This window comes from Heptranchias perlo, chromosome 35 (assembly GCF_035084215.1).
Source record: "Heptranchias perlo isolate sHepPer1 chromosome 35, sHepPer1.hap1, whole genome shotgun sequence".
Classification (NCBI taxonomy): domain Eukaryota; kingdom Metazoa; phylum Chordata; class Chondrichthyes; order Hexanchiformes; family Hexanchidae; genus Heptranchias; species Heptranchias perlo.
The window spans coordinates 5,626,697-5,635,156 of record NC_090359.1 but is presented as its reverse complement, the minus strand read 5'-3'; the positions used below and the strand labels follow the sequence as shown (position 1 = coordinate 5,635,156).

The 8,460-nt window shown below is 44.3% G+C and overlaps 1 protein-coding gene across 1 annotated transcript; it reads left to right on the top strand.

Annotated features, from left to right (window-relative positions):
* Positions 1-347: 347 nt before the first annotated feature.
* LOC137301982 (probable G-protein coupled receptor 139) lies at positions 348-7,296 on the top strand. The gene is made up of 3 exons (XM_067971697.1): positions 348-626; positions 3,539-3,722; positions 6,401-7,296. The coding sequence occupies exons 1-3, from the start codon at positions 348-350 to the stop codon at positions 7,294-7,296; spliced, it is 1,359 nt and encodes a 452-aa protein (XP_067827798.1).
* Positions 7,297-8,460: the final 1,164 nt, after the last annotated feature.

Below are 8,460 nucleotides of genomic sequence, written 5' to 3'. Positions count from 1 at the left end.
CATCATCAGAAGAGGTGCGACTGAGATGGAGAAATTGGGAGAAGGGAGTAGAATCCTTCCAGGAAATGGGGTGGGAGGAAGTGTATTCATGGTAGCTGTTGGAAACGGTGGGCTTATAATAGATATTGGTTGACAGCCTATCCCCGGAAATTGAGATGGAGAAGCCGAGGAAGGGAAGGGAAGAGTCGGAGATGGACCGTTGAAGGCGAGGGAAGTGTGGAAGTTGGAAGCAAAGTTGATGAAATTTTCCATTTCCGAGCGAGAGCAGGAAACGGCACTGATCTGGACATCAATGCAGCGGGAAAAATTTGTTCAGGGTGGTGACCTGCTTAGGACTGGAAGAAGGAATGTCCCACGTATCCCACAAAAAGGCAGGCAGAGCTAGGATCCATACGGGTTCTCATTGCGACAACTTTTATTTGGAGGAACTGAGTGGAGTCAAAGGAGAAGTTGTTCAACATAAGGACAAGTTCAGTCAGGCGGAGAAGGCTGGTGGTGGATGGAAGAAGCGGAAGGCCCGCAGGCCGCCAAGGTGGAGGATGGAGTTCCATGGTGAAAAGGAGATGGTTCGGCATTTGGAACTAAAAACTGTTAATGTGGTGGAGGGCGTCGGAGGAGAAGCAGATGTAAGTCGGAAGAGATTGAACAAGGGCAGAAAAATTAGGGTCGAGCTGGGAAAAAATAAGTTCCGTGTGGGAAGAACAGTCTGAAATGACGCGTCTCCCGGGGCAGTCCTGTTCGTCGATCGTGGGAAGGAGGTCGAAGCGGGATATGCCGGGTTGGGGGAATATGAGGTTAGATGAAGTGTGGGGAAGATCTGAGAGGAGATGAGGTAATTGACGGTCTGGTAAACTATGGCGTGATGTTGGGCGGTGGGGTCATGGACCGGGGGGAGGTAGTCGGAGGTGTCGGAGAATTGTCCTTCAGCTTCCTCAAGTTGGAGGTCTGTTCGCCACGCAACAACAGCGCTGCCCTTTTCAGCAGGTTTAATGACAATGTCAGAGTTGGACCTGAGAGAACGGAATGCTGTAATTTCATGTGGAGGTGGGTTAGAGCGTGTGTGGGGAGCATAGCAATTGAAACTGCCGATGTCACTCCGGCAGTTCCAAAGGTAAAGTTCAAAAGAGGGTTAGAGGCCAAAGGAAGGAGTCCGAGTGGAACTAGAATTCTGAAGAGGGGAGAAAGGGTCCGCTGTTCCGGGGGAAGATTTTTGCCCAACGAAGTGGGCGCGGAGGCAAAGGCGACGGAAGAAGAGCTCAGCAACGTGTCGAGCTCGAAATTAATTGAGGTGGGGGCGTAAGGGGTAAATTTAATGGGATCGCGAATAGATACATCGGGGTTTATCGGTAATTCCTTCAATAACCAGCCTACATGTTGGCGTTTATCGGCATTTGCTGGGAAAACCAGCCTATATATCTGTGTTTAAATGGGCGGTTTCCTGCGATCACCAGCCTATTTATATGGGTTCATTCGGGATTTACTGGGAACATCATCATATATCTACGTTTATCGGGGTTCACTGGCAATACCAGCCGATATATCTCGGTTTATCGGGGTTTACTGAGATCACCAGACTCGATATCTGGGTTTATGAGGGATTACTGGGTTCACCAATCTATATGTTTCGGTTGATCAGTTGATCAGCTGACTGGAATCACCAGCCTATATATCTCGGTTGATCGGGTTTACTGGGATCACCAGCTGATGTATCTGGGTCTGTCAGGGTTTACTTGAGTCATCAGCTTATATATCTGGGCTTATCGTATTTACTGGAATGATCAGCCCATGTATCTGGCTTCATCGGTGGGTTTTCTGGCATGATCGGTCCAAATATTTGGGTTTATCACGAGATTCACTGGGATTATCAGACTTTTAACATCGGATTATCAGGGTTTGCGGGGGTCACCATCATATATATAAATATATAGATTGATTGTGGTTAACTATGATCACCAGCGTGTATATCGTCATTTATTACCGATTACTCTGATCGACATCAAGTCATCGAATCACAGAAAGATTACAGCATGGAAGGAGTCCATTTGGCTCATCGAAACTGGGCCAGCTCGATGGAAGAACAATCCAGCTAGTCCGAGTCCTACGCCCTGTCCCCGTAGCCCTGCATTTTTTCCTTTCAATTAATCATCCAGTTCCTTTAGAAGGCCATCATTAATTCTGCCTCCACCACCTCCTTGGAATGTGCATTCCAGATCCCAACGATTCGCTGTGTGAAAAAAGATTTTACTCATGTCACCTTTGGTTCTTTGTCAATCACATAAAATCTATGTCCTCTGGTTCTTGGTCCTTCCGTCAATGGGAACAGTTTCTCTCTCTCTATACTGTCTCCCCTCTCTGTGATTTTGAATACGTGTTTCAGATCTTCTCGCAAATGTCTCTGTTCCAAGGAGAGCAAACCCAGCTTCTCCAGTCTATCCATATAACTAAAACCCCTGGAATCATTCTGATAAATATTTTCTGCACCCTCCCTAAGACCTTCACGTCTTTCCTAAAGTGTGGTGCCCAGACCTGGAAACAATACTCCCGTTGTGGCCGAACCAATCTTTTATAAATGTTCATCATGACTTGCATACTTTTGTACTCTGTGCCTCTATTTATAAAGCCCAGGATTCCGTCTGATTTTTTAAACGATTTCTCAACCTGCCCTGCCACCTTCGACGATTTGTGCACATATACTCCCAGATCTCTCTCTTTCTCTAGCTCTTTTTGAGTGAGACCGTCTAGTTTATATTGCCTTTCCTCGTTCTTCCTACCAATTTGTACTACTTCGCATTTTTCTGCGAAAAATTTTATCTGCTACGTGTAGGCCATGCCACCAGCCTGCCTATAACTTCTTGAAGTCTATCACTATTTACTACTTTTCCAAGTTTTGTGTAATCTGCAAATTTTGAAATTGTGCCCTGTACAACCAAGTCCAATATATATGAAGAAAAGCAATGGTCCCAGTACCGACCCCTGGGGAACACCAATGTACATCTCCCTCCAGTCCGAAAAACAACTGTTCACCACTACTCTCTGTTTCGTGTCACTGGGTTTATCACGGTTTGCTGACACACCATCCCACATATCTGGATATATTCGTGTCGGGGCTTAGCAGGTTTTCCTGCATTCCCAGCCTATATATAGGAGTCTATCGAAGTTCACTGAGATCAACAACATGTATATCTGGTTTAGCAGGGTTTGCTGGTATCACCAACCAATATATCTGAGTTGATCAGAGTTTACTCGGATCACCAGCCTGTACATCTGTATTTATCGCGGTTTACTGAGATTACCAGCTGATATATCTGGGTTTACCGGGGTATGCTGTGACTGCCAGTCTATATAGCTAGGTTTTCCGGGGTTGCTCAGTATCACCAAACTATATTTTTAGGTTTTTCGGGGACATTCAAGTCTCCAGGAAGACAAGTTCTGAAGTAGCTCCTGTGTAAACAGCGTGTTTGTTCAGTGACTGTGATCAAACCCAGTCAGCGCGGGACTTCTTTTTCCGAACGGTTGAATTCGATCTGCTATAATTAAGGATAATCCGCTCAATGTCTCAATCGGAGAATTGATCCCAGCATCAGGACCAACCATCGAATCATCGCTTCTAACTGAAGGAGAAATAATGTCTCTTAGTTTTATGATCAAGTTCCAGATTCTAAGGGCGCTTTATGATATACAAAAGATTTACTATCACATCCTGGCTGCGTTCGGTGTCCCGGGTAAGTTACTATCTGCACCTGGAACTTCAGGAAGCTGAGTTTATCTGTACGCGGTCTTTTAGTCCTCCTTTCCAGCTATTTATTGTTTTGCTCTCCCTACATTATAACAGTGACTACACTGCCAACTTCATTGGTTGTGAACCACTTTGGGAGGTTCTAAGGTTGTGAAAGGCGCTTTGAAAATGCAATTGTTTCTTTCTCTCTTTCCATTGCTCTTGTGTGTGGATGACAATGGCCCATGCTCCACTGATATGAATTCCCATTCATTGGTGTCAGTTCAATGAAAAGTGTGCCCTTCGTTGCCATTATTAGTAACATTTCAGGCGATCTTATTAAGATCCCGGTCTTCTTTCAGACGACAACACACGTCATGTGACTGGATCTTTCTGTTAATTAAAAGTGTGCATTCTGCTGTAAATACTGAGTCCGACTGACAAGTGAGAAACGTTTTATTATCTCACACGGTCTGCAATTTCGGCAGATATATTTAGTTATTTAGTTGCACAGATGAGTCCGACCCGATAAATGACAAATGCATTTATGATCCAATCTCGTTCAACTCTCTCGCTTTCCACCGCTTCATGGTCCACATTGGTGTCACTGTTTCTGAATGGTTAAATTAGAATGGTTCAGTGAGCTACTATTTATTTTATTCAGATCATTTAATGGTTTCATTTATAATAATTAATCTTCATTAACAATCTAATCCCGTGCCTGGCTGGTACAGTTTTTCGTTTCTCTGATCAGGGCCCACAATCAATGTCAGTGTTATATTCTGATAGTGAAGCTCATTCAATATTGAATTGTGCATTAATCCCTGCATGAATTGGAAATTATAGAATTCGCACTACGGAAGAGAAAGAGCAAGATTAACAGTTTTTAACTAGAATTCAGATCGATTTGTAATCACAGGTTGGTTTGACGGATTAGAGGGTAACTGAGGAGAATTATTTTCACCCAGAGGGTGATGTGAGTCCGGAACTCGCTGCCTGAAAGGGTGGTAGAGGCAGAACCCTCAACTGATTTAAACAGTGTAGATGCGCACTTGAAGTGCTGTAACCTGCATGGCTACGGATCAAGTGCTGGAGAGTGAGATTAAGCTGGTTAACTCGTTTCGACCGGCACGGGCACGATGGGCCCAATCTCCTCCTTCTGTGCCGGAACGTTCTATGATTCTATGATTCTATGGTGTATTTTATTACCGGTCACATTATTCCACGATTTAAATTAAATGATCGTTTTTACAAGTGTGACCTGGAATGTAATTAGAAAACTTGCTTGCAAAATTAACGACATTATATTATCATTTTCGACCTTTGTATTCTTGGTGCGGAGCATCACACATGACCCTGAATATCGAATTGCCATGCATGGAGTTAGCGTGACTGTAACTCCGTTCATGCAACGATTGACCATTGGGAATCAGAGGGCAGAGTATCTCACTGAGTCTCACTTGTAATATATAACACAAACATGGATTGAAATATTTAGTATTTTAGACCAGGAGCAGAAAGGTGGAATAATTATGTCTGCACTAGATAATGTGGAGCACGGCAGGCTGTTTCTGTTTCACCTTATCCAGAGCAATAGGACAGTAGAGGGCAAGGCCTGTAATTGAAGGGTTAGTTGGGGGGTAAAGTCAAAACTAAGCTGCAGAAAAAAATATTTCTGTGTTTGAATGGCCAATCTATAGAACATGCTTCGTAGGGAGACTATGGAAACAGTTAGCATTGATTCATCAGCGAGGTTTCTTTCAGAAAATAACATTTTGGGTACAATAGATGACTAATAAGAGACATGGCAGACGGTCAGTGTAACATGCTTGGGAGGGTAAAGGTGATTTTGGATATATGGTTCTCAAAATTTTACAAACTTAGGGCTTTACTCGCCTCTTGTCTGGGTCTGTGTACATTAATTGATAGAGATTGATTGCTATGATTTTTCGCCATCTCCATTATTGTTGTATCATGCGACTACCGGGAAGGTAGAAGCTGCACTCGATGGAGCTTGGCGTTTTTTGATCTAGCAATTCTTATGTTCCTATACTCCTATCTCTTATGTACATTGAAACATTGGATGGGCGGGATTGATTTCTGTCATTGTATAGATGTTCTTAATGCCTTGAACAAGTGACTATCGACAATGTATGAGCACAGACAATGGGTGTTGTTAGCTCACTATTCCATTCAAAGGGCACCAACGATTCCACCAATCCTCTTCCTCCCAGGGCCCTATTGTCCCTTCCCCATCTCGGGGCATTAAAGCCAGGCATCACCCCAGCAGCTGACGCACACACGCCGCAATTCAAACATGCCAGAATCTCACCTTTTCCTTCCCCCGCTGGCTCAGGTGTCGGTGAGGCTCTTGTTTTCCGTTTGGTTACTTTTGTAATCATTCGAAACTAATTTTCTGTTTTTAACCAGATTTAATTTGATCGCGTTGCTTAACTTATTTGCCGATTAATTGTTCTGATTACAAAGCCCGTCATAGTTAAAATAATCGGATTCCATCACTGGACGCAGAGCAAAGATGCAAATTTCATACCGCATTTCAGGTTATTGTGAAAAACATTAATGTCCCTGTTCTGTAACCTTATCTTTTATTCCACTGGAAACGCATCAAATTAGTGTTATTCCTGAGTCTGGTGAATCATTTCCCTATTTCCGTCTTGTTTACAGTTAACGTGGTGACGATTGTGATCCTGTCTCGGGGAAAGTGCGGTCTCTCCAAATGTGTCACTCGCTGCCTGGTGGCCATGGCAGCGGCAGATCTACTGGTCGTTATCGTGGATCTGATATTAAGGCAGGTTCCGATTGCTTATTGGGACGAATTTAGATTTATGTGGCACGTTGGACTGTGTAATATCCACGCCGTCCTGCTCTATGCAGTCACGGATTGTTCTGTCTGGTTCACGGTCACTTTCACCTTTGATCGATTTGTGGCCATTTGTTGTCAGAAGCTGAAAACTAAATACTGCACCAAGAAGACGGCGGCTGTGGTTCTCGGAACAGTTACTGTGCTGAGCGGCTTGAAGAACATTTTCTGGTATTTTCTGAATACAAATGAGTATTGGCTTTCTAATACTCCCTGGTTTTGCCGCGTGAAACCTGACGTCTCTCGTTCGCTGGCCTGCGCGGTTATTGAATTATTCCATTCCATGTTAACCCCGTTTATTTCATTTCTTTTGATTGTACTGTTCAATGTATTAACGGTCAGACACATTTTAGTGGCCAGCAGAGCTCGCAGGAGAATTCGGGGTCCGAGCAGTGGGGAGAGTTCCAGTGACCCAGAGATGCAGAACCGAAGGAAATCCATCGTTGTACTGTTTGTTATATCTGGGAATTTCATCCTGTTATGGGTTTTGTTCATGGTGTGTTCAATATTGAGACGGTTGGATTATTTGGGATATCCTGTTCCCCTGCCCACATTTGTACGAGAAATCGGCTTCATGCTCCAGCTCCTGAGTTGCTGCACGAACACTTTTATTTATGCAGTGACCCAAAGGAAATTCAGAGAGCAGTTGAGGAATGGAGTGAAATATCCCCTCGCAATGATGGTCAAATTAATTAGATGAGAAGACCTCACACTTTCTAACTTTATCATGTAATTTTTGTTTCATGTTCTGTCGAATCTAATGTGGGGCTTCTTTATCTCTTCACATTTCGTGAAACATATCACAATCTGGTCCAGTCGAAAAGGTAGGTTAATGTCGCCATTCTTCACGAGATAGAATCCAGACATGATCTCTGTCGAGGACGGTTTTACCATATACTTGCCCAAGAGCGGTTAACTGCTTTAGACAGTCCTGTGCTCAGCTCACAGTCTGGGGTGTTTTGGAAATGACCCCTTGTTGTGATTATTTCCCAAAAATAATCCAAGTGAACAATGTCCGGTCAGACAGGGGATGTTTAGTACCTCAGTGTTGATAAGTTTTTCTAATCTCTGCCAATGTTGGAAGGAAGACTTTTTGGATGTCAAGATAGACACAAGAAAACAGTCAAGGCATCAGGTAGACTGTGGTGGTTATTAATCTGTGCACCGTCACTGGGACAAAAAGAGAAAAATAATCAATGTTTCTAGATTATTTCCAATCAACCCGTGCGCCTTAGTCTAAGTGTGTTACATTTATTTACCAGTTTCCGTGCGGATGTAGAACTGATTACATCGAATGTATTTAATCGTGTTCAATGTTCTGTATCTTTTACCTGTGGTTGAATAAAGCAGATTGTGAATGGATCTCAAAGACATTTCGCCAAGTGATAAATTGATCCACCGTTGCAGAGATTGTAAGAGGACAAAGATATCGCCAGCAGATCAATATTGCTCCACTTCCGGGACCCGGTAAAGCACACTCCCGTGTCCCGACACTGGACACTGAACCATCCCAGTACAGCACACTCCCCGGTCCTGGCACAGCACACTCCCGGGTCCCTGTGTTGCACACTTCCGGGTCCCGGGACAGCACGCTCCGGGGTCCAGGTCCAGCATACTCCTGTGTCTCGGGACAGCAAAATCCTGGATCCAGGTACAGCTCAATCACGGGTTCCGGTAGAGCATACTCCCCGCTCCCGGAAAAGCATTCACCCGTGCCCCAGTGTAGCAAATTCCCAGGTCCGAGAACAACACACTGCAGGGTTCATGTAGAGCACAGTCCAGATTCCTGGTATGCACGATCCCGGATCCAGAAACAGCACACTCCCAAGTCCCCTTCCGGCAAACTGCCCGAGTCCGGTACAGC